The sequence below is a fragment of the Myotis brandtii genome, unplaced genomic scaffold, assembly GCF_000412655.1.
Source record: "Myotis brandtii unplaced genomic scaffold, ASM41265v1 scaffold927, whole genome shotgun sequence".
In the NCBI taxonomy this organism is placed as follows: Eukaryota; Metazoa; Chordata; class Mammalia; order Chiroptera; family Vespertilionidae; genus Myotis; species Myotis brandtii.
In genome coordinates, this window is record NW_005371823.1 from 1,501,712 (window position 1) to 1,526,297 (window position 24,586).

Sequence of the window (24,586 nt, forward strand, 5' to 3'; positions counted from 1 at the left end):
ATATATATATATATATGGCTAATATGCTAAGTGATGCTAAGTGTCCTTCCCTCTGTCCAGGTAATTCACGTAGCTATGCCCGGCTTCCTCTTCCTAGTGATGACTAGCTTCCTTGCAGTTTCTTCAGCCCAGGAACACAACTTGCTTTATAGCCAGGTGGAAACACTTTGCACTGTAACCAAATTTCTGTGAAGTGTTTTCCCACGCCTCATCTAATTTGATCCTCACAGAAGTCCTGGAGTAGGTAGATAGAGTCTCGATGGAATCCTATTTTCTTTTCATTAGCCGGAAAATGAAGAGTTAGAAAGTTTAGAAACTTGACCCGACTGAAAAGAAATAAGAAATGGTGAACCTTGAAAATGACTTCAGGTTTTCTCACTGCACAGAATATAGTCAAACACTGCTGCAGTTAAATATTTTACCCTTTGTTCTCCCTGCGTGATCTACAATAATAATCTGCTTCATGTTGATATTTACTGCTGTGTTGTTGACAATTACCTGAAAGTTGGGGTGCTTCATTGGGCTGAAAAAAGTTTAGCTAAATCAGAAAACAGGTCTAACTAAGCAGGTTTGTTCTATATCTGTAAAAGGCTAAGTTGACTTCCACATGCGTGATACATATAAAGCTCTCGCCTACGCCAGTCTCACACATGTGTTTCCATCTGTCATTGTTGATCGTGAATTTGGTTGACACTTCTATTATAGAGAAAGGGCGAATAGCAATATTGAAATATTTCTTTTAATTAATTTCCTTTCAATGTGCACGAATTCGTGCACCAGGCCACTAGTAGGTATATATCTGGCTAAGGACTGTGAGATTTGATCACATATCAAAAAGCAGTATTGGGTTAGCAGAACAGTGTTCTATTTCTATGAGCCTTGCTTTAAGGCCCTAGGAGTAAGGTGACTACACTCACTTTATAGGACTCTTGAGCATGAAGTGTTGTTATTTATTTAGAAATCCATGGGGCAGGGGTGGGGGGTACACTAAAGGAATAAAGTTTACAATATTGTGGTGTTCACTGCCCCCAATTCACAACTACTCATTTGGATTAGTTGTGAGCACAATACCTAGCATTTAGTAGGGGTGCAGTACAAAGTAGTTCTCTTCCCTCTCCTTCCCTTAGAAGACGCCCCTTATCCACAAAAATCTCTGTGTATATCTCTTTCTTCTTATGAATTCAGCTATGTTCTTCTTTTTTTCATTTATTGGGATGACATTGTTAATAAGATTAGCAGTGGTTCTCAACCTTCTGGCTCTTTAAATACAGTTCCTCATGTTCTAACCCAATCATAAAATTATTTTCGTTGCTATTTCATAACTGTAATGTTGCTACTGTTATGAATCATAATGTAAATATCTGATATGCAGGATGGTCTTAGGTGACCCCTGTGAAAGGGTCGTTCGACCACCAAAGGGGTCGTGACCCACAGGTTGAAAACCGCTGGATTATAGGCTTCAGATGTACTTTTCTATGATACATGATCTGTATATTGCATTGTGTGCTCACCACCCAAAATTGTACCCCCTTTACCTATTACTACCTTCACCCCCTTCCCACTGGTAACCTCCATACTATTTTCTGTGTCTATGAGTTTTTGTTCATTTTTCTTGTTTATTCATTTGTTGTTCTCAGTTTTATAGCCCACCTATGAGTGAAATCATATGAGCTATGTTCTTATTTAAATTTCTTTGCACTGTACCAGCTTAAGAGACTTAGTAATAGGAAAACAGCAAAAAGTATACAAAAACAATTCACAAGAACATGTAACCAACAACCAAATGCTTAACCTTACCATTAAATAATTTAAAATGCAGATTATTGATAAAAACATTTTTATCTATCATATTGGCCAACATTTTTAAAATTTATAATACCCACAGTGGGTGAGGGAACAGGAAAATGGTCACTCTCGTATACTTGGTAGGAGTGTAAATTGATGCCACCTATTTCAGAAAACTCTTAAGGTTTTTGGTTCAGCTAAAGGTAGCATTCTCTCTCTAAACGTCTGCCATGCCAAGTCATTAGACAAAATTGCAAGGACAACTGACTGTGGTGACACCCTTTCCAAAGTTCAGCCTGATTGAGCAATGAGGTGGGGATGGATTTGCTTGTTTTCCTAATGACAGATTATCTCAATCTCTCAATCTCTCTTTCAGTTCTCTTGAGGTTGCTCTCTTGCCTTCTTTTAATTAGCTAGTAGAAAAACTAGCATTTGAACTTTATCTTCCCTGTAGGTAGACTGCATTACCCTGGTTTTCAGAACTCTAACTGGATAGCTTGGGGAATGTTTGTTTGATGAAGGAATCTTTGCTACCCAGTTGTGATCTTGTCATACATTTGATTCTCGTACCTTTCTCCTTGACATTGATGTATATGCCATGGCCAAGGTTGTATCAGTCGCTATCCTAGACATTTAAGAATAAATCTAGTCAATTCCCAAAGCCTTTCTTCTTTTGAATTTGAATTTGCAATTAGCTCAGGTGATGTTTTTATTTGCCTTTTTGGTTCTTTTCAGCAAGTTTTAAAAATCACTAAGCTCAACAGACTTGAATAGCTTGTCATTTCCCACCCCCAGAGTCTAGAGTGGTGCCACAGCAGATGTTTGCTGAATGACAATTTGTGGCTAAATATTTACTTAAAACTAATGTGGATTTTTAAAATTCGGTACTGAAGTTTTAAATAACATTTCACTTTAAAATTGTGTTCTCTAAGAAAAAGTCAGACATTGTACTTTTAAAGAAGATATTTGATTATACACGATCTCTTCCTCCTCTTCTTTTGCTTTTATATGCAAATAAATAAATAATACCAAGTTTATTCTTTATTTATTTTACAATTCTTGAAATTCTGTATGCCCCAGAATCTTTCTCTAAGGCTAATGTTGAAATTAGTAAACACATTAGACTGAAAAATCAGACTTTCTTTTTATCTTGATGAAAACTTGGTATTTACTATATTTTAGTTCTGATAGTTATATAAAAGTAGCCATTCTGAACAGAGAAATGAAAAACAAAGGGCTAATACTTTCAACAATAAAAATTTTTTTAAAAGAATGAAAGAAAAGCAAAGGGCTGGCAATAAGGAAAGAAAAGACAAAGGTCTGGCAATAATCGATTCAGGTTCGATCAATCGATAGGTAACTAGACAGTTTATACAATTAGACAATCTTGGTTGGAACAAACTCATGGTATCTCTTATTGTTCAACCAGCAAACAACTCAGCTAGTCGAGTACTAATATACAAGCAGGTGTTAGTTACTGTTTAATCTTGTCTTCACTGTATTTTGGTAAGCTTATATGTACCTTGGTGGGAGAGGAAGCATAGATGTTTATTTTGTATTTTACCAAAGAAAGTGTTTTAAAAAAACCCCCACAAGATTTGGTGATGTTTTGAGTGCATGTCATATTGATTTTTGTAGCCATGCCCCATAAAAAAAAGATAACCTTTTTCCTTTAGTGACCACTGTGTGATATGTTATTAGGAACTTATTTGGCTTACTAGGATTAGAGGAAACAAAACTATGAGGAACTCTCTATGGCAGTGGTTCTCAACCTTCTGGCCCTTTAAATACAGTTCCTCATGTTGTGACCCAACCATAAAATTATTTTCGTTGCTACTTCGTAACTGTAATGTTGCTACTGTTATGAATCGTAATGTAAATATCTGATATGCAGGATGATCTTAGGCGACCCCTGTGAAAGGGTCGTTCGACCGCCAAAGGGGTCATGACCCACAGGTTGAGAACTGCTGCTCTATGGAATAGTCATAAAGGTTGAAATAATTGGCAGTGAGGTATCTGGAGTTTCTTTTAAAAATTGTAAAAGTTTTGGTATGCATATCCTATCTAATAAAGACAGAATATGCAAATTGACCATCACTTCACGACAAAGTTGGCAGCGGCTGGCCCAGAGTGAAGGTGGGAGGTGGCGGCCAGAGCGAAGGCCCGGGTCCTGGGTGCCGGAGGGAAACCGGTGCCGACAGCCAGGGGAAGGAAGGCCTATTCTTGCACAAATCTTCATGCATCAGGCCTCTAGTGTTATTATAAAGGAACAAATTTAAATAATTTAAAATTAAAGCTTTATGTGCAAAGTATTATCTTGCTTATATTAATAATAATACAAATATGAAGCAATCTAACTCTCCAAAACAGGGAAAATTTATTTAAATAATCTATGTCAAGAACTTTATTAGGGGCTTTACACACATTGTCATTTAATTTCTAGAATAAATGTACAAGCTAAGTTGGTCAGCACTGCTTCATGATGAAGAAGTTAAATACCTAGTGGTTAAGTCATTTTTCTGAGGTCATATCACTGATAAACTACTGAGTCAAGATCACAGTGATCTTTACCCTAAACCACTGAGCAGATGACACAGCCAAGAATGGAGGCTATGAAGAGACTTAAAAAGTAGCAACATGAAGCCCAGTGTGGATCAGTTGGTTGGGCATCCTTCTGTGCACCAGGAGGTTGCTGGTTCGATTCCCAGTCAAAGGCACATGCCCAAAGTTGTGGGCTCAATCTCCAGTAGGGGATATGCAGGAAGCAGCCAATCAATGTTGCACTCTCACATCAATGTTTCTCTCTCTCTCTTTCCATTCCCCTTTCTCTCTAAAAAATAAATAAATAAATAAGTAAATAAATAAATAAATAAACAAACAAACAATTCTTTTAAAAAAGTAGCAAATGAAAATATGCCAATGATAAGTTAAAAAGTTATATATGTAATTTCCATATATTACAGTTACAACTTAGTTAAAATGTGTTTGAATAAAAGATTAGAGAACGATATTATAAAGATTTTTTTCTCTTTTTTAAAAATATCTTTATTGAGATATAATTCATACACCATGCAATTTATCTATTTAAAGTGTACAATTCAGTGGTTTTTAGTATATTCACAGATATATGCAACCATCACCATAATAAATTTTAAAACATTTTCATCACCCTCAAAAGAACCTTGAACCCTTTAGCTGTTGACCCCACTTCCCCCAACACGCCCAGCCCTAGGCAATCACTAATCTATTTTGTGTCTCTATTATACATTTGCCTATTCTGGACATTTCACATAAGTGGAAATCATATAATATCGCCTTTGTGACTGGTTTCTTTCCTTTAGCATGATATCTTCAAGTTCATCCATGTTGTGGCATGAATCATCACTTTATGTTTGAATAATATCTCATTGTTTAGATATACCAATATTATAAAGATTTTGTGTGCTTGTATTAGATTGGTGGAGTTTGGGGTGGTGTATTTTTCTTATTTTCTGTAATATCTTTAGTTGTGGATAAGTTACTTTTAAATTAAAGGGTTATCAAAATAGAGTAACTATAGTGTCAGTTTAGTTCAACAATCAGAGTATCTAAAAATCTTAATTTTTTTATATACTTCTTAAAGATTGCATGGTCATTTGAGCTTGTGTTAATTTTATGTTTAAATTCCAGATCATCAAGTTATTGGATGGAAAACGATCTCAAACTGTGGGAATCTTGATATCTAGTTTGCATTTAGAAATGAAGGATATCCAGCAGGGTAAGTCTTCTCTACCATTTTTTCTCAAAACATTAATTTTTTTCAGCATTTTATTGTGAAAGATTTCAAACATGTACAAAATTAGGATGCCACAGTGGATCCCATGTGCCCACTGCCCAACTACAAAACAATCAGTTTACTCTTATTTCATCTGAAACACCCTTTCTCCACCAACTATGAAGCAAAACTCAGACATAATTCATCTGTTAAAAATGTTAGTACATGTCTAAAAGATAAGGACACTTTTCAAGCATAACTCCAGTGCCATTATCATGTACTTGAAAACATTTACAGTGATTTCTCAAGATCATCAAATATGTAGTAGTTCTAATTTCCCTGATTGTCTGTATACTCACTGATTCATCCTTTTGTTTATAGTTAGTTTGATTGAGGATCCAAACAAATTTTATGCATTGCCTTTGATGTGTCTCTCACGTTTCTTTTAATCTAAAAGTTTCTACCATCCATCTTTTTTTTGCCTTTTGTAATTAATATTTTGCTGAAACCATGTCACTTTGTCCTGTGGAGTTTCCCACAAGATTTGCTGATTGTATTACCATGTTTTTATTATGTTCTTCTGTCCCCTGTGGTTCCTGTAAACTGTCAGTTTGCTCTAGAGACTTATCCTGAGTGGGGGAAAATACGTTATATATACTATTGAATATTCTGTCAAGAAGTACATCATATCTGGTCGTCTCTTTATGATGTTAGTGAGCACTAATGATCTTTACCTAGATTCATTATTTTATTAGAAGTTTTCAAAATAATAATATACAAATTCCATCATTTCTTCATTACTTGGGACACTATTCTGGAGAAACACTTTTTCTATTTTTCTTTCTTTGTCTTTCTTTTTTTAATAAAAGGTATTGGGGTGACATTAGTTAATAGGACCATATAGTTTTCAAGTGTACATTCCTATGATACACAATCTGTATATTGCATTGTTTCCACCACCCAAAGTCAAATAATCTTCCGTCACCATATATTTGGTTCCCTTCACCCTTTACCATGCCCTCCCCTTCCCTATGTTAACCACCATACTGTTGTCTGTGTCTGAGTTTCAGTTTTATATCCCACATATGAGTGAAATCATATTGTTCTTAGCTTTTTCTGACTTATTTTGCTTAAGATAATATTCTCAAGGACCTTGAAACTCTTTGATTCATCTACTTGTTCTGTTATTGTTTCTTAATCCCTTCTTTTTTTCAAATGACACTGTTTCAATTTGGTTGTCTTTGGCTCAGTTTGAAATGAGACATTTAAAGAGAAAATTTTACCTGTATATATTGTTCTTAGTAGAAAAGTTGACCAAAAGCAATTTTGCTTTTTGAAATCTTCGTCTTGCATTAAAATAATACTCCCCTTTCTCAGTAATCAATTAAATGTAAATCTTTTTGTTGTTGTTATTGTTGCTGTTGCTGTTGTTAATCCTCACCCAAGGATATTTTTTCCATTGCTTTGTAGAGAGTGGAAAGGAGGAATGGAGAGGGAGAGGGAAAGAAGAGACAGAGAGGAGAGAGAGAGAGAGATCAGTGAGAAAGAGAGAGACTTGGTTGTTTCCCAGGTGCCCAACCAGGGCCAGGAATCAAACCTGAGACCCTTTGGTGTGTAGGCTGGCACTAACCATTGAGATACACCAGCCAGGGCTATAAATCGTTATTTTAACATGTCTCTGACAGTATTTTCTGAGTAGTAATACAGTCTCTTGTAGATACTTTCAGTAGAATTTAGCATGAGTTTAACAGTGGAGACACTCTCAAACCATACTACCCAGGTTTCAGTCTGTGTTGCCTCAAAGTTGTTTTGCTTTGGTAGCCAGCAGAAGATTCCCATAGGTCTTGAACTAAAAAATGCTTATGATACTTTCACACACTATTCCTCTCAAAGGAGCTTTGTTAAGGTCTTAACATTTTGCTTTATTGCAAACATTAAAAATTCCACATAAAACTAAAAAGTTTTCAGAGTATTCAAATAAGCTGTCTAGGTCCAGCCAGTATGGCTCAGTAGTTGAGCGTCGACCTATGAACCAGGTGGTCAGGGTTTGATTCCCAGTCGGGGCACATGCCTGGGTTGCGGGCTCAATCCCCAGTGTGGGTCATGCAGGAGGCAGCCAATCAATGATTCTCTCATAACTGATGTTTCCCAGTGTGGGCATGCAGGAGGCAGCCAATCAATGATTCTCTCATCACTGATGTTTCTATCTCTCTCCCCCCCTTCCTTCCTCTCTAAAATCAATAAAAATATATTCAAATAAGCTGTCTATTTTCAGTTTTTAAGCTTAAGAGTAGAACTAAATACATAACTATGAATATTAAACATGCAAAGATGTTGCAGTAATTGATTTGAATTAGAGGCGGAGGATGGCTTAAAAAATGTCAGCCATCAGAATTAGAAAGGAATTCTTTAGTCACTTTAGGTATTAGGTCTTCTAGAAGAACTGAGTTTTGGGTAAATTCATACCAGGAAATTACGATGCTAGGACAAAGGAAAAATGAATAAATAAAACAAACAAAAACTATCAGCAGGGAAGTGTGTAGTCTTATGTCCAGGATCCTAACATTTTTGATGTGGTCATTGAAATTAGAAAACGGTCCTTCCATGTTCAGTGGCAAAGTCTTGTCCTAAACAACAGCATTCTTCAGAAGCCTGGTGAAGCCAAGCATGCGTGGTTTCACCACCAGGGTGCAGAGCACTATAGATATGAGCTTTCGCACTGGCAATAGCACCTTAGACTGTATTCAGTTCTTTCTCAGAATGTCCTGCTGTAGGACAGCAGATTGCCATGTGGGTAAGATTCACGCCAGCCACGTGGTAGTCCAGTCACCAACTCAGGACCATAAGCCTTGTGGATTGAATGCCCATTGTGAGTCATGTAAAGAGACCTTTCCAATATTCTACTCTGAACAAGAATATGCTTATGAGAAGCATAAGTGAACTAACATTTGAACATTAGAAACGTCATTTGTAGCATTGCATACTTCTGGGACGCGTGGGCGCCATTTTCCTTTCCTCCTGCTCCAGGCACCTCTGAAATCCACCACAGAGTTGGCTCCTAAGCTCCATTTCATGTCTTCATTTAGTAATGCACTCCAGATGAATACGGCACTATAACCTGAGCTTAATTTTTCTTTAGAGTCATTTGACTGACACTGGCATCTGAAGGTCACTTAGGAGCCGGGCTATGTCAGTTACATTTCATTCTGAGTCCATGTCTGGTCGTGAATGGAATGCACTTGGCCTTGTGTTGTCATCCTGATGAAAGGACTCCCTGTGCTGACATTGGCCTAAAACATTTGTTTTAATGTGGGGTGTGTGGCTGCAGTGAGATCTGATTGGGGCAGGCCCGCTGGCAGCCAGGCAAGGTCGCACAGCACGACAACCGTGGTGAAATGACCACAGTTTAGAGACTGTTCTTCAACCTCCTGGTCATGTATTCATCTTTCCACTGCACAAATTCACTAACTTTCACTTTTCAAACTCGTAAGGCACCAATGTATAAACCACACAGCCAGTGTGTTCACTTAGAGCAGTGGTTCTCAACCTTCTGGCCCTTTAAATACAGTTCCTCATGTTGTGACCCAACCATAAAATTATTTTTGTTGCTACTTCATAACTGTAATTTTGCTACTGTTATGAATCATAATGTAAATATCTGATATGCAGGATGGTCTTAGGCGACCCCTGTGAAAAGGTCGTTCCACCTCCAAAGGGGTCACGACCCACAGGTTGAGAACCGCTGACTTAGAGAATTTTCCTTTGTCGTGATGAAAATATTTATCATATCTGTTCATCATCACCTCCATGTCAGTTGTCTCCTCTTGGCATTATATATTGTTTATGCCTTCTTCCCCTCTGCTGAGATTACAGGTTGGTCACCTAGATAATAGGTTGGGGTATTTCAGTCCACAATTACCTCCCACAGATGGGTGATCCAGTTTTTACTGATTCAAGTCTTAAAAAGAAACCTTGTTCTTGTTTGTAGGGTGGGCATTTCTCCATTGTCCACTAGATGTTGGCTGTAGTGTATACTCAAGAAGTGAAATTTGGGGCTCTATACCTCAAAGTCTTTAAAGCTGCAAGTAGAGAGCTAGTGTCTCTTCCATTATGTCATGTTCCATTTTTTGCTAAGAATTTCTCTGCTACTTAAGCATCATTTACAACTAATTGGGCTAATATATCATATGTAAAAGTCAGTCAATAAATGTTTTTTTAATTTAATTTAAAAAAGAAACTGAATCTTAGATGGAATCTGAATGTTGTGTATTCCATTAGTGCATTTGGACAAAACTTCCTTTCTTCTCTGCTTCCCTCCCTCCCTTCCTCCCTTCCTCCTTCTCTCAGTAAACATGTTTTGAAGCCAGCTCTGTATCAGGTACCATGATGACCACAATACAAGGTCCAGACTCTAAGATTCTCAAGAGTTCACAGGATGGAGAGAGAGATGTAAAAAGCAGCCCAAGATTACAATAGAGTTGCCCATGAAATAACAAAGCAATGTCTTGTCTCCTCCTACAAAACTTCAGAGGGTGAAACGATGGTCATCACACACAGAAGGAGCCTGTCCAATGGAAAGGAGGCATGTGTAAAGGAAGCCCAGCTTGATGTGTGACTGTTTCAGGGCACAGGACTAGAAAGGCATCGCATCCAGCACTGAGGCTCTGAGTCTCAACACACAGAAGTTGGACATTATCCCATCAGTAGCAGGGAGACAGCATTGAAGATGGGCAGTGCTGTGGTCTGATTTTGAGTGCAGAAATACCTTTCAGGCTGGGGAAGACCACAGAGCGCATCACTACTGCAGCTGACTGTGCTTGCTTCCCTCTCACTGCCCTCTCACCACGGTGGTCCTTTCATTCCTTCAAAGGGCCATGTCCATCCCTTCCTCTGATTCTTTGAAGGCACAGCACATTTCAAATGAACAGCACTGCCCGTTCGCTCTGTTTCAGATACTTTTCCAGACTCCCCCTCCCTAATTTAAGTCACCCTGAGTTAATTCTCTCCTGTTCTACATAGCACTTAATAGTTTTTTGTTCATCTACTTATGTTCTCATTTATGCTCCTCTCTAGAATATACTCTCCAACAGGGAGATTGTCATTGTTGTTGTCCCTGGCACCTTGTACTGTGCCTGGCACCTGGGTGATGATCATCAAGTGTCTGTTGAATGAATACAAAAAAAAAAGTACTGACAGTGGATAAATCTGTTAGAAAGGGCTTGGGATTTATTTTTTATTTTTTGTTAATTCTCACCCGAAGATTTTTTTTGCCATTGATTTTTAGAGAGAGTGGAAGGGAGTGGGAGAGAGAGAGAATCATCGGTGTGAGAGAGACATATCATTGATTGCTTCCTGCATGCACCCCCAACAAGGGCCAGGGATCGAGCCTGCAACCCAAGCATGTGCCCTTGACTAAGAATTGAACCTGAGGCCCTTCAGTGCAGGGTCTGACACTCTAACCATTGAGAACTCCCGCCAGGGTTAGGATTGTGATTTTTGAGATAAATGATAAAAGCCAGAACTAAGATTGTGTCTGTAGAAATTTAGAGAAGGAGACCCTATATAAGGGAATTTGGAGAGAGAATTACTAATTAGTCATATCAGATGCAAGCATTGTTGAAGTCTTATATGTACCTTGGGTTTCTGGCCTTAACAAGCATGTGTATAATGATGTCGAAAACATAAACTGGAAATAGAGGAGGAAAAGCTTGGGTAGCAGCAGGAAGGTCAATTCTGTTTTGGATTATTTGGATCTGAAATTACTGGATATATTTAAGCTGAAGTGTTCAAAGAGCATCTGAACATTCTGGCCTAATGCTAAGTAGATAGAGCTAGGTTAGAAATATAACATCCCCAGAAAGGTAAGGGCCTCTATCTGTGTCTCTCTACCCAAGATGGAATTGGCATCTTGTAGGAGAAAGCCAAATCCAGTACTGCCTGCAGTTTAAAATCCCGCATGGCTAAGGCAGGATCTTAGTCATGGAGGAAGAGTGGTTTCAGGAGACTGACCGTACTGCCCACAGCGCTTGTATGTGGTCCAGGAGAGGCTCTAAATAAGCGATTTACTTCATCCATCCACTAAACTGGATGGCTTGCGTTTAAAAGCATTTTGGCATCCTTGGGCACAGTTACTGCCTGCATGATTGCAAATTAGTGTTTTCATTCCACGTTAGTGATTTCCTCTTATTCTTCTCCCAGGGGGATGGAAAATTGCTGTTGACTATTCTTGATATAAACCTCCGTATGCATTGCAACAGACTGGGTGCCAGAAACCTCCTGGCACTCATTTGGAAATTTCCCGTACACTCAGAATTTATATTTATAACATTTAATCTAACATCAAAATAAAACATTTTTCAGTTTAGTTTCTACTAGCCCAGAATCTCAGTTTGGGAGTGCAACAGCATCAAAGATTATTTTTCTATTTCAAATGTAAATTTTAAATTAAAATGTAAGAAGATAGTTATATGCCCAGAGTCTGAACCCCAGATCTGAGAATGCCCACTGGACTTTGCTCACTTTTGCCTAAGAATTTCTAGAAATAATCTGTCAAGGTTTATGGTAGTTGTCTAAAACATAATTAATTTTTTAATCCTCACCCCATGATATGTTTTTATTGATTTTTAGAGGGAGGGGAAAAACATTGATGTGAGAAACACATCTGTTGCCTCCCATATGTGCCCCTACCAAGGATGGAATGTGCAACTGTTTTGTGGACAGGATGACACTCCAACTACCTGAGCCACCCGGCCAGGGCTAAACAGAATTAATTTAACCAGGCCTCTGAAATTCACCGTGATTGTCTGGGACTTTCCTGAGGAACATTGAGATTCTAGCCTAGAAGACCCTATTCTCAAAGGCAGTTGGTCTCCTAAATTTGTACTACATAGTACATACTCATATCAATAAAAAGTTTTAGAGTCTGCTCCTCAGGGTATGTTTTCTAAAATGTGTACATCATGTAAATGTGTGTCAGAACTAATATTGACATTTTGAAGTATATGCAAAAATATTAATTGAGATTAATAATAATTTAAATATCTTGCTAATTTTGATGGCTTTGGGTTCTCATTAGCTAATATCTCAAGGCGCAATATATAAATAGGGGAAGGCTCATTCTTAACAATAGTGGACTTAAACCCAGATTTCAAACAGTCCCTTGATAAATTCTGTTATGACTTGCGGAGGTCAGAGTCTTGGCAAATCTGATGCGAGTGTCCTTGCTTTTAATTCATTCCATGGCTGATGAAGAACTTGTACTAACAATCAAAGTGTCTGCTCTGTCATTTTCTTATTGTTGATGGATTATCTTCAATCTGGAGTTTCTCTCCAGGAACCTTTTGAAGCCAACTTGTTTGTTTTGTCAAATTTAGTTAAAACCAGATTTTAGAATCAGAAACCTTTATTTAATTGCCTCCCTCCCCCATCACAATATGTTGAAAGTAAAAGAACACGTGAGGATGCACGTATGAAGGCCTTTGCCCACCCAAGGTGACATGCAATCATGACCTGCGGACATACTGAATGAAGCTGCCAGGGTCAATCAACTTATTAAATATCGGCAGAGCTCAATTTTTAAAAAATCTTTAGATAAATATAAACAGTAGTTCTAATGCTGCCCTTTCCTCTCCCACCTTTCTCATCCTCCCACTGAGTCTAAAACACCTGAGGAGCCGGGGTCCGCCCACCTCTGTTTGAACCACTGTACATTCCTTCACTCCGAGCTGCGTCCAGAGAGCAGAGGGTGGCCGCTCTTTGTACTTTACCTTCAGGCACTGGCTGAGACCATCCAATCTGCCTGGAATGTAATTTTGGCTTAAAAGAACCAGAACTAATGGAAGAACAGAAGCAGCTTAACCCAAACTGTTTCTCATTCCACTGCCCTACAGAGAAGAGAGAGAGGAAGGAGGGGAAGTGGTGTGAATGCTATGCCGTAGCCCTTCTTTGAGGTTTGAACCATGGACAATTTTAATTGCACCTATAAAATGGCACCTTGGGAACCTCCAGGCCTATAGTACATGCCTGGACTTGGGCAAGAATTGGGGTTTTTACTTTATAAGATTGAGTGATTTTGAGGTTTTGGAAGAGATTAGATAAGTGTGCCTTTTGGGGTTGTTTCTTCCACCTTCCGGCCAGCTCCTGCTCACTGTGCCCTTTACACTTGCCTCCTGTCTCCATCAAAGCCCCAAAGCCCCAAATAAGGTCTGTATCGACTAAGTTAGCACCAGCAGGCACTCCGCAGTGTAGATAAGATTGTGATGTATATTCCCTGGGTAATTTTTATTCTTTGTGTGTCTGAAGGCAACTTTTGTTTGTGTTTCTTCATTCTTGGTGCTTCTGCTTCCCTTCTTAGTTCTGGCATGCAGTGTCAAGTTGCAGTTATTAATATCTTTTCAAGAAAATAAGTCTTTCTATTATATTTTTTTTTACATTTATATTTTGTTTTATTTTAAGATAATGATTTTTCAAGTTCCAGATTTCTCCTTTTTAGTATTTTTTTTGCTATGACTTCATAGCAAAATTACAATATTGATTATTTTGAATGCAAATAGCTAAACAGATTGAATTTTTGATCATATTATCCCACGTATTGAGACAGCATATTCAAATTGAATTAAGTATTAGTGATAACTGAATAATGGAAGTTATGGTTGTGAAGCATATGTAAGTGAAGTTCCTGTGGCAGGGGCCATATGTGGCCCCCTCTGGGAGACTGCTGGTTAACGCAAAGCCCTGTGATGCCGTTTTCCAAGGCCTCTGTGTAGACATTGTGGGTAGTTGGTTAACTGAGTTGTCTGTGTGGTGGTTTTTCAGGTGGTGAAGGTTTTAGGTGGAGTGATCGTTTATTGGCTAACACTTTTGAAGGGATGAAGAAGTATACTGTAGTTTAGCAAATGTGTTTATGGAACCGAGCTTTGGAAACCAAACTGTGTGATTTTATGCCTTAACATCATCATCTGTAAAACTAGGGACCACACTAGCATCTATTTTATACGATTAAATATAAAACAGAGCAATACCTGGCACATAGGAAGCTCCCGATAAATTCTGGCTAATAATTTATTAAGTATTAATCCCCCCAGTAAGGTTTGTCTACTGTTCCCACCTTCTGGTGGAGTGGACAGAGATTCCTTTAAGCTGCTTAATAGTGGGTGCCCTCAGCATTCATCTGGTTGTCTGCGCAGAGCGAGGCTTCGTGCGTATTTGTCTGCACAGGCGTGCCTGGTGCCGATCGGAGGTGTAGCATAGTGGCCAGTGGGGGAAAAGTGAGACATAGTGAGGAAAGGTTCTGAGAGAGCTATGACATTGTGAAGAGGCGTGGTTACAGGGTCCTTCAGTGGGGGCCAGTTCTGTGCAGCCCCTGTCCTGACCCACCTCCATGCTCCTCCCTTCTTTTCACTTTTGCCCAGTTTTGTCATGAACTTGGTCTTTCCTCTCAGCGATGGGCTGTTGTTGGGAGTGAGACTTTGGAAGATGGTTCTGCTTTGCCTCTCCTCATCTCTCAGACTCTCCACTGCCTCCTTCCACGCTCCCGCACCCTTGCCTTTTCCTTGGTAGAGGTCACGGAGATTAGTTTGTGGTAGTTTTCAGGGACAGGTTACCTGACAGTTTTAAAAACCCATGGCCTCTTATTTTATTTTACTTTCCACATTCTGGTCCCTTTTTCTTTACAAATTGAGTATTTATCAAGTCCTAAAAATATTAGTAATTTGGGCAAAAACAGCTAAGTATTATATTGGCTATTTGGAAGTTAACAATATTAACAAAATAATTTCTATTCATAAATCAAATAGTCCTATTAATCTTTGCTTTCCTGGGCTGAAAACAAAGCTACTAATTTTGCAAATGATTATTAAAATCCCCCTTTGTGTAAGGTAGCTTGTCAACTACTTAAGGAAATACAAAGAAGAACAAAGCAGGCTACATAGAGCTTATTTTTAAAAGCCAACATTAGCCAAAGCTGGTAAACTGACCCAGTCTTATCTGTTTGTGACATCTTCTACACCTTGGATGACAAGATTCCCTTTGGCTAATCTAACCGACTAGGACGTGTGCCTTCCTCCCTCAGTCTCCCCTGTTTCTTGCCCGGAGGTGCTCCTTCAATCAAAAAGATCAGCTCCTGCCCAGCTGGTGTGGCTCAGTGGTTGAGCATCAACCTATGAACCAGGAGGTCACGTTTCGATTCCAGTCAGGGCACATGCCTGGGTTTCAGGCTCCATCCCCAGTAAAGGGCGTGCAGGAGGCAGCCAATCAATGAGTCTCTCTCATCATTGATGTTTCTATCTCTCTCTCTCTCCCTTTCCCATCTTCTCTGAAATCATTAAAAATATATATTTTTGAAAATCAGCTCCTGTGAGTAACTGCTTGTTTTTTTACTAATTAGAAGCCCTTCAAACAGCGAGCAGCCATCCTTTGTTTATTTGGACAAGGTGCGCTCAGGGATAGAAGTGTTCAGGGTTAAAAGTGGCTGCCGGGCTGAGAATTCCTGCGTGTTCTTTCTGCTTACCCTGGTCTGCGCAAAGCTGTCTGCAAACGGGAGGGGGGATTTACCTCTTGTGTGAGACCCTGACCCTGTGCATGTGCCCGGAGCAGGCGCATAGTTTTTATGTGCGCCTGTTAGTTTGAATTTGTGATACTGATCTGCTTTTTGTCCCTGCTGACGGTTATTATATCTTAATGGGCGAAACACGACTCTAATGATCCTTGTGTATATAATTCTTGGAGTACAGAGCAGGCACCAGAGGACCACATAAAAATGTTTGCCTCAATTTCCCTGCAAAAAAGGAGCCCAGAAACCAGACTTGACCAAGTAACAGATTTTTAAAGGTAAAGGAACCCAATAAAATTACCAGCTTTTCACAGCGTGTGTCTACTTCCTTTCGGCATATTGTGAGGTGTAGGTGAAATATTCTAGCTGAACTGACAGTGTGAGTCGGGATAACTAAGGAGAGAGGGAGATAAAAGTAAAACCCACCAGCAATGATTGATATTGCAGTAGCAGTGAGTTGTTGGGGTCTCCCCTTTGTGGATTTGACACTTCACCTTTCTGACACCATCTGCAGGAGTGTTGGTATAATGAGCCCTGTACAGAAGGGAACAAAAGCTAGAATTACTTGGAATTACTGTATCAGGGCTTTGAGGTGTGCTGTAGAATTGTGTAAGCTGGGATTTGCTTATTCAGCTTTTAAGATAAAAGGTGTGTATAGGTGCTTGAGTGTGTGAGTCTGTGTGTGAGAGAGAAGCAGACAGAGCAAGAGAGACAGAGTGTGTTTTTAAAGCAGAAAATGGATGGCACTGCCTGATTCTAGGTAACTCCAAAAATATTTTAATCAATGATTGATTTCTTTTGACATCGTAATCATCAGTTAACTAATTAAATGGGTTCATGTAATGCTTATAAGTGTGATGGTAAGTGTCTTTAAGAGTTAATTCTCTAACACACTGCCCCACAATTTGGGGGAATAGAATGATCAAGTATTGATTCTGTCCTTATGTAGGAATTTAAACTGTTTTGGTGAATAGGAGGCAGAATTATGTACATGCAAGACAGTTCTCCTAGAAGAACTGGGACTTAAGTATTTTTGTTTGGTTTTGTCTTTCACTTTTTAGACCTTTGGCCAATAACCTAACCTCCTCCCCTGGCCACTGTGTAGGATAGAAATAATAGAAAATAATTTAATTTCCTTAAGCTCATGTGCTCAACCGACGGATCTCTTCATAGTGCTCCTTCCACTTGTGGATATTGTTTTACTTTTACTTTTAAGATCCTTTCATGGAAGATGAGAAGCCTCAGAGGAGTACTTGGTGCTGGCCCTAAATTACTCTATCATCTACTTCTTCCTTCACCAGTCATTTCCTCTCTCCCATTCCTTCCCTAAGACCTGGGAGTGGGGGTAGAGGTGAGGAGATCACCTGGGATGTCCAGCTCTTAAGTTCTTTTGCCTATTTCTGTGCATGGCCCAAAGCTCTTCCCCCAAGTCTAGGCATAAAGCCTCTGAGTGGTTTACACTCACTCCAGTTTCCTCAGTCCAGAGCTAGCTAGTGATACAACTCTGTATGCTCTCTTTGTCTTTCTCTTCTGTTCCTGTTCCTTCTGTCCATAGTACTCAGGTTTTTGCTCCCTTCGGCCACTGGAAGAGGTTTGAAACCATTGGTTCCAAATTTTGATGTGTCCTATCCTATGTAATAAAAGGCTAATATGCAAATTGTCCCTCAGAAGTTCGACCGGCCGGGAGTTCAACCACTCGCTATGACATGTAGTGACCACCAGGGGGTGGTGCTAGATGAAGGAAGGCCCTGGCAGGCAGCCAGCAGCCAGGGGAAGGAAGGCCCTGATCGGCCCTGATCGCCGGCCAGGCCTAGGGACCCTACCCATGCGCGAATTTTGTGCACCGGGCCTTTAGTGTATTATAACTCTATCCAATTTACTCCCCCACTTGTAACTGCTCAGTGCTTCCTTGCAGTATATCAAGTGTACTGCAGGCTCCTCATTGTGGCATTCAGAATCGCACAAGCCTTTCTCCAGACTAGGTTGGACCTTATCTCCTTAGTCCAGTTAATTGATGCTTTCTTCAAGCCAAAATTGAACTACCTGCCATTGCCTGCAAGTTCCATTAGTCTGTCTGCATCTGCTTTTTCCACTGGGAATGTCCCACATCCTTCTAGTGGATGCTCACTGGCACTTGTAAATTTACAAACGGTCATTGCTTGGGATGAATTTGGCATAATTAATGGTGATTAATAAATGGGTGTTTCAGGTGTCTTCCTGAAGCCATATAACAGTTGGATATTTACTGGTAACCTTTTCCCCTAAGATGATACTGCTATTTTAAAAGTTTTTGAAGGTCAAGAATGAAGGGAAATTTTTTTTCTTAAAATATGAGAAAATTCACTTGTTACACTTAGTTATGTTTTAGCATGGAATATTTGGTCAAGCAATGTACCTATACTAAGGGCATAATTATGCAACTGTACTAACTAAACCTTGATTTTTGTTTTGTTTTGTTTTGTTTTGTTAATCCTCAATGGAGGATTTTTTTTTTATTGATTTTCAGAGAGAGTGGGAGGGAGGGGCAGAAGGAGGGAGGGAGAGAGAGAATGAGAGAGAGAGAGAAGGAGAGACATTGATTTGTTGCCTCCCTCACACATCCCAGTTGGGGCTGGGGATTAAACCTGCAACCCAGGTATGTGCCCTTGACCAGGAATTGAACCCATGATCCTTTGGTGAATGGGCTGACACTCTAACCACTGAGAAACCTGGACAGGGCTAAACCTTGATTTTTTAACAGGGACAAATGGATGTGGGCAAACAACCTTAATTCAGATACATCCCCATACTATTTTATCTGTCAACATCTTATCCCTTTTTAATATACTATGTTTTCTTTTTCAAGACCCCATGCTCTCTTTATCAAGAAACTTTGATGCCTGTTTCAGTTGGTTGAGCATGGTCCCATGCACTGAGGTTACCGGTTCATTTCCTGGTCAGGGCACTTGCCTGGGGTTGCGGGCTCAATTCCCATGAGGTTGTATGCAGGAGGCAGCCACTTGATGTTTCCTTCTCTCATCGGTGATTCTCTCTCTCCCTGTCCCATACTCTCTCTCTCTCTCAAATCAATTTTTAAAAATATCTAATAACAAAGGAACTTTGACACCTAGCAGAAGGACTCACTCTTTGGGATTCCTGTAGCATCTTTCCCATCGACAAATGTTTACTTTATTCTTGTTACACCCCAGGTATTCTGCTGGGAGCTGGGTTTATCAAGATGCATAGGAATATCCCTGACTACAGGGGCTTACCATTCAATGGGAGAGGGAACTGTTATGCAACATACCATAATACAGGTTCTTAATATAGAGTACAATACCATGGAAGAGGCAAAGAGTGAGAACTTCAGGATCCCAAGGTCAAAGGGATCCTTCCAGGGCAGAAAACCTTTCACCTGGGCCTCGGAGGATGAGAGTGGGAAAGGCAGAAACTGGCATGTTCAGAAATGGGGAGCTGTCCCATCTGGCTGGAGCACAGTGTACATGGGAGAAACAGAAGTGGTAGGAGATGAGACTGGAAGTGTAGCTTGGGGGCAGGAAGGGGGTGGCCTTAAAAATCAGTCCAAAAAGCTTGGATTTCACCAAATATTTAAAGGAAAGACATCTAAGGTATTTTAAACATCAAAGTAAAATTTTGAGACCCGTGTTTTCAAAAAATAGCTTTGGTGGTATGATGAAGGGTATATTAGTGAGAAAGATGGAAATTAGAGATAAAATTAGGTTAACATTCTGAATGGACCCAAGGGCATCTTGTATTAACCTTCAGACATTGGATACATTATTTTTTTGTAGTTATCTGTGTGTATACCTTTTCTATTAATAATGCTTTTTAAAGTTGAACCTCCTACCTTAAACACTCAAGAATTCTGGAAAGTTTGTTTATAGCAAACTATTCAGTAGTTGTAGTCTTCTTTCTCTAATTCTTTCCAGATGTTAGAGCAAATAAGGCATTAACAAACATTAAAACACATGAACAATGTATATATTTAAAATCATAATAGTCATAGTTCATAGATACCATTTTGAGTTTATATGCTCTATATGCAATGCCAAGCATACACATTACCTCCCTTAATATTTTCAGTAAGTGGTATTACTTGTTTATAGGTATGTTTTATGGGTGTATGTTTTATATGTTTGAGGTTGACAGTTTAACCTGCCAGGATCACATAGTGAGGATGTCTTGATCTTTCCATGATAATCATCTTGGTCTTTTTCTGTACCTTATGCTTGTTTCTTCACTAGAAAAAGAAATTTCCTTTTGCAGTTACCTCTCCCTGGAATGCTCTTCTCCCAGACATTCGAAGAACTGACCCCTTCAGTGTGTAGCTAAAATTTGACCTCATCAAAGAAGCCTTCATCGATCATTCTATCTAATGTCACTCATTTCTCTACTTTACTTTCTTCATAGTGTATCACTATCTGAAACGATTTACTTGTTTTTTTTCTTTCCACTAAGCTAGAGTACAAATGTCAAGATGTCAAGTGTTTTGAATATCTTATACACTTTGGATATACATAATCACAGCATTTTAGAACAGTTTCTAGAACTTAGTACACATTCAACAAATGTTTACTCAAGGGATGGGTGAATGAGCAACCAAATGTCTCCAGAGCCCATGATTGTGCTTCTGCCCCATGCTTGCTAGATGTGTTCTTTCTGCCACCAGGCACACTAGAGAGGCACTGGCAGACCATAAAACCCTCCAATTGAGTATCTGGGACCCATGCTATTCACTTTTTTAAAAAACATTTTTATTGATTTCAGAGAGGAAGGGTCAAGAGAGAGAGAGAAACGTCAATGGTGAGAATCATTGATCACCCCCTACTGGGGATTGAGCCTGCAACCAAGGTACATGCCCTTGACTAGAATTGAACCCATGACCTCTCAGTCCGTGAGCAATGTTCTAATCACTGAGCCAAACTGGCTAGGGCCTGATTAACTTTTAAAACCAAATATTTACTCTCCAAGGAAAGAAACCCGCAGATATTTTCTTTCTCATTAGTTAAGGTTTCTCAATTATAACTACGCATATATAGTTCATATATAGTAGCTAGGATGTATGATTAGAAGTGAACATTTCTGATAAATTACTTAGAATTTCACGTTTTCTCATTGCATTCCTGTTGGCTGATTTTTGTAGGAGAATGTTGGAATTGACATTTAAAAAACAAAACATTGTTCTGGGCTAGTTTCTGTTTTTTAAAGCACCATATTAAAAGTACCTAGTCTGTCTAATAAATTAGTGAATTCATATTATCTCCATGTACAAAGAACAGTGCTGGGAGGGTAAATTCTTTCTCAAACTACATTTTCCTTTGTGGTTTCAGATTGGCCTTTTCAGAAGGGTAATTTTTCTTTGTCTTGTTAGAGGTAGAATCTGAGATGACTGACTTTGTCTCTAGCATGCTAACCTCTTCCTTTCTCACTAGCCCATGTATCTAGGAATAGCTTGCTGATTAACTACTAAGTTAGAGGAAGGTGGCCTGTGAAGGAATTTTAAGTACATTTCTCGATGTCCTGTGAAGTTACATGATCTTAGCTGAGTTAATTAACTTTGTTAAAATTATATAAAGGGATTCATATGATTCTAAACTACAGAAGAAGCAAAGCAATTTGAAAGCAACCTGCCCTTTACCTTGATCCCTACCTTCTCTGAAAACCATGGTGTAATGCCAATGAATAGAATAATGGTTGACGAGCAGATTTTAAGGCATTCTAAATATCACTGGTTGGTTTAATAAAATTAATTAGCCTGCCACAGAGAAAATTTACTAGCGTGCTGGTTAATTTCACAATGTAAAGTCAGAGAAGGGAGGTGGGGTTGAGGAAACAAACCTTATTAGTTTTGAATAATTATTTAAAGATGTGGAGCAGCCTATTTCAAACACTTTGATTGCCAAATGCATTAAAGCTTTAAATTCAATGTTTGTATCCTGGTATATATGGGAAGGAATCTCTCTAGATGAAATCATAAGCATATCAGTTAATAGCTAAGTGACTTATTTAAGATACAGAACAGCAAGCAAAATCCCAATAAAACCATAGGAATGAAAATTTGCCTTAAGACCAACTCTTGGGAGGTTTCCATAATCTTAATTTGCCATTGATGCAATTATTGCTTTTTCTTGTCTTTTTAATCCAAACAAGATGTTTGCAGTGACCATGGAAAGGTGCCTGAAATCACATGGCTGAATTCATTTAATTTGCCAACATTGTCCTTTTTCTCTCTTTCTTCCTGGTAATGGGCAAGAGTCAGTTCTGGTGCATTAGGTACTAAATCTCTTCAATTACCAGCCAGGAAGAAAGATTTAAAATTGTGCTTTAAACCTACAAACTGATTTAGTTTTAAATCACATACACTTCTCCCGAGGAGCCTAAATTAAACTGCAGAAAGGACACCGAGCTCAAGAAATTGAACCGGGTGGGGCCAGGGCTCAGTCCAGCAACAGCAGCCAACCATTTTGGTTTCTTTCCTCGGGGCCCTAGTGCAAAGGGAAAGGGACAAGACATGCTGAAAGACACACCTTGTACGAGAAAGGGCAATATTGTATTGCTTGGGAGCTAGACACGGAATAAACGTTAGTATGGGGGAGTCTACTCAAAGCTGTTACTCTTTTTTCTCCCTTTTCGGGTGCTCGGCAGCCATTTTCAACGTGGATGACTCTGTGGTTGATCTGGAGACCCTGGCGGCCTTATATGAAAATGTGAGTATCAAAGCCATTCCGAGCAAGAGTTTCCATATTTCCATGTCCTTACTAACAAATAAATAAATAAATAAATAAATAAATAAATAAATAAATAAAATGTTAAGGTCTAAAAAAAGTGGTTATAAGCAACTCCCTCCTGAAAAATTGCTGAGCCATTCATTCATGTTCTTTGGTGGTAAGCATTTTGATATAACATGAATGAGGTTAAGGCACAGACATGCAAGCTCAAATAAGAGCAGACATGAGAAAAGCACAAGGTTCCTCACCCCCACTGTGGTATCTGAGTTAGTAGATCAGTTTGCACACCAGCAAGGGAGGGTGGCTCAAGGTGGAGACCACTTCTGTGCCACGGAACTCAGCCCTGTAGCCTGCTATCAGAGTTAACGAAGGTAAGCTACTGACTCAATGTTGGTGTACACCAGTGTCTTCTTATGAGGAGTGGAAATGCTAATATCAGCTAGGAGGATTACTCTTAGTCCAAATGAGCTGACGGTGTTGAATGTGGGGTGTAGCATAGGATGATGAGTGTGTGTTCTGGATTTAGAATCAGACGGGTTTAGCTCTATCATTGACTGCTGAGCGACTCTGGGCCATTTAAATTCCTTAAGCCTGTCTGCTTATCAGTGCAACAAGAATTCAAATGTGCTCTACCTGATTCTGTATGAGCATTAAAAGATAATTCAGTATATGTAGCAATAGCATTGTACTTTAAAAACAAACAGCACTGTACACATATATGGTCTTTAAATCTGGGCTGTATGTGGAAATAACGAGCACAATTACAGGTTCTCTGGACAGTTCCCTACACGTTTTTACACCCTTTACATGTATCAGGAGTTGTCTAGTACTACTGGGTGGGAACTTCTCATGTTTCCATCAGTAAGGCTCTCATTAAAAGACAAGAAGGTACACAGATACAAGGCCATCGGGAGCTGACATTGCATTTGTTGAGCACCTGGAGGGCAGTATGCTATTATGAGAGAGAGATTGCAAGTCAGGCCCTGTACCAGGTATTTTGTGGCTTCAGTGGAATCATCTATATAATGAGGATAAGTGATTGTGTTAAAGGACTTTGCAGAAGGTATAGTGCCTTCCTAATGCTTTTTGTTGTTACCCTGGGCTCAGGACTGTGTACATGGTCAGTACTTGTTAGCTCACAGTAGAGGTAAGCTGCATCCAACTGAAATAGTTGGATACATTGAGAAAGTGTGCGACTAAATGCCAAAATAAGCAGTGTAGACAAGGAATGCTTATAAAATTTAGAAAAAGAGAAGATGGTGACTAGAAAAAAAAAAGTCAGGAGCCTACATAAGTTAGGAGGGCTATTGAGAGTCAGGAAGCAAATGCTAAGGACAAGTTGACCCTTATCTGCTTATGGGCAAACAGAGAGAGGATTCAAAGGCAGCAGCCCAATGTCCTGGCTTCTGTAATCAGCTGATGTCACTTATGACCTTTGCATTAGCCAGGGATTCTCAAACATTTGCATGCACCAGAACCACTTGGGAGGCTGGCTGGGTCCCACCCCTGGAGTTTCTTAAGTCTAGGGTAGGGCCAAAATTTTGCATTTCTTTTTTTTTTTTTGGAGTTCTTTCTTAATTTTTTTTTATTGCTTAAAGTATTACAAAGGGTTGGTCCAGAGACCACACTTTGAGACACACTGCTTTAGACCAGCGATTTTCAACCAGTGTACCATAGCACACTGGCCTACCTCAAGAATTTTTAAAACATGCAATACCGGACTGTTTAGTCAGTGGCACTGACCTCTTTTTCCTTAGATTGTCAAGTAAA

General features: G+C 39.3%; 1 protein-coding gene across 2 annotated transcripts in view; it reads left to right on the top strand.

Moving 5' to 3' along the window:
- FMN1 (formin 1) overlaps window positions 1-24,586 on the top strand; it is a 432,998-nt gene that overhangs the window by 260,919 nt on the left and 147,493 nt on the right. For both annotated transcript variants that reach the window (XM_005885758.2, XM_005885759.2), the window contains 2 exons: window positions 5,455-5,542; window positions 22,734-22,795. In XM_005885758.2, coding sequence (XP_005885820.1) covers window positions 5,455-5,542; window positions 22,734-22,795 — 150 coding nt within the window. The remainder of the gene's footprint in view (window positions 1-5,454; window positions 5,543-22,733; window positions 22,796-24,586) is intronic.